General features: G+C 55.3%; 1 protein-coding gene across 1 annotated transcript in view; it reads right to left on the bottom strand.

The window, feature by feature from the left end:
- Naaladl1 (N-acetylated alpha-linked acidic dipeptidase like 1) overlaps positions 1 to 1,531 on the bottom strand; it is a 10,386-nt gene extending 8,855 nt beyond the window's left edge. The window contains exons 1-4 of the mRNA XM_021215751.1: positions 1,332 to 1,531; positions 1,071 to 1,243; positions 875 to 996; positions 411 to 533 (exon numbers count right to left, since the gene is read on the bottom strand). Coding sequence (XP_021071410.1) covers positions 411 to 533; positions 875 to 996; positions 1,071 to 1,243; positions 1,332 to 1,531 — 618 coding nt within the window. The remainder of the gene's footprint in view (positions 1 to 410; positions 534 to 874; positions 997 to 1,070; positions 1,244 to 1,331) is intronic.
- Between the last annotated feature and the right edge of the window lie 233 nt (positions 1,532 to 1,764).

Raw genomic sequence — 1,764 nt, 5'->3', positions numbered from 1 at the left:
GACAGCCAGGGCTACACAGAGAAACCCTGTCTCGAAAAACAAAACAAACAAAACAAACAAACAAACAAAAATCCAAAAATACCCAATTATGATGGTGCATGCCTTTAATCCCAGTGCTCTGGAGGCAGAGGTAGGTGGATGTCTCTGGGTCTGGTCTACAGAGTCCCAGGACAGCCAGGGCTATAGAGAGTGACCCTGTCTTAAAGAAAGAGAGGGAAGGGGGGAAAACAATCCAGAAGCAAGCCCTCGGTTCTTGCCTCTCCTGCTGGCCCTTCTGGTACCAGGTGTTCAAGTAACACTAATGCTCCGCCTCCTTCCACTCCAGCTGCTTCCTCTCTATACCCTTCCTCCTGTTGTCCTGTCCACTGCGGGCCCTTCACCCGGATCCCTGCCTGGTGAATGCTACTCACCTTGGCCCCACGTCCCACGCCCCCGTAGCGAGTCAGTGCAACGGTGCCCTTAAGGTTGATGCCCTGAGCCTCTAACTCCTTGAAGTCCTCTTCTGAGCCTTGGTTGGCATAGACAAGGAGGCCCTGATATGGAAAGCAGACATCTGTAGCCAGGTTTGCCCAAAGGCAGGTACAAGGGGTACAAAGATGGAGTAGCAGCCACAAGAATTTTGGTTCTGTCTCCCCACCTTACCCAAAGCTGTATGTGCGCTACCCTCTTCTCTATCTCGTGTCCCATAGAAGGCTTTGGGCAGGGACCACCATGACTGATGGAGTATAGGCATAACAACCTGGGCAAGATCAGTGGAGGGGGTTTGAGGCTCCACTTGAAGAACTTCTCAGCCGCCTCTGCTTCCGAGTGAGGAGGGAGAGAACCAAGGAGAGCTACAATATCATAGTATGAAGGGGAGGGGTCCCCAGCTCACCTTCGGGGTCCCAGGGGGAGCGTAGGCAGCATAAGGTTGCAACACATTGGGTCCCGCCTGCTCCCCGGTTAGATTCTTCTCGAAGGGTTGGAAGGAGTGGAAGACCGTTCCATTGGGGCCCACTGAGTGAGAAGGCAGAGTCAGCACTGCACCCGGCAGCGCTCTCACCACCCGACATTCCCCGACTTGACCTCACCGACTTCCACGCTGTTAGGTTGCTCTGGGCTGGGGAAGGAGAGCAGGACCCTATACTCATAGGTCTTGGCTGAGTCCAGCCCACTCGCTGTATCCTTCCAGCGCCCCAGCAGCAGCTGCACCAGGGCCTCGTCCCGAGGGCTAGTGGCCACGTGTGGCTCCTTAGAGAGTTCTCTGCAGGGTGGGCAGGGGAGAGTGGAGTGTGTCAGTGGAAGCCTCTGGCTAGCTAACAGGGGTTTGTTTGAGCAAATCTACTTCTCACCGAAGGTTCTCTCGGATCCTGCTGGCATCTAGTTGTCCCATTACGGAGTCAAGGATCGCCAGATCCAGGTCCTGGGAGTCTGAAGTACTGGAGGTCGGAGGGTCAGTTGCTTTGGGGATGGCAAAGTGCCCCAGGATGATCCCCAGCCCCAAGAGGGCGGCAGCCCCAACAGCCACCCCTAGTATTTTCACCCAGTGCATCCTGTGGAAACAGCCCTGCAGTCCTGGCTGGGCTTCCTTATTTATGAGGTGCCGGGTTGGTTAACCATTACTTATGGGTGGTGATGTTCTTTTGCCCCTATGGTGAAGAGCCAGGAGACATCCTGCAGGATCAGCAGGGAGTTGACACCTGGACCACATTTTGGCCTTCTCTGAAGGAACCAGGACGATGCGGGGACACACTGCCGGCAAAGGGGATGGTTCATTCCAGGGTC

Source organism: Mus pahari, chromosome 1, assembly GCF_900095145.1.
Source record: "Mus pahari chromosome 1, PAHARI_EIJ_v1.1, whole genome shotgun sequence".
NCBI classification, from domain to species: Eukaryota; Metazoa; Chordata; class Mammalia; order Rodentia; family Muridae; genus Mus; species Mus pahari.
This window is presented reverse-complemented; position numbering and strand designations above follow the sequence as displayed.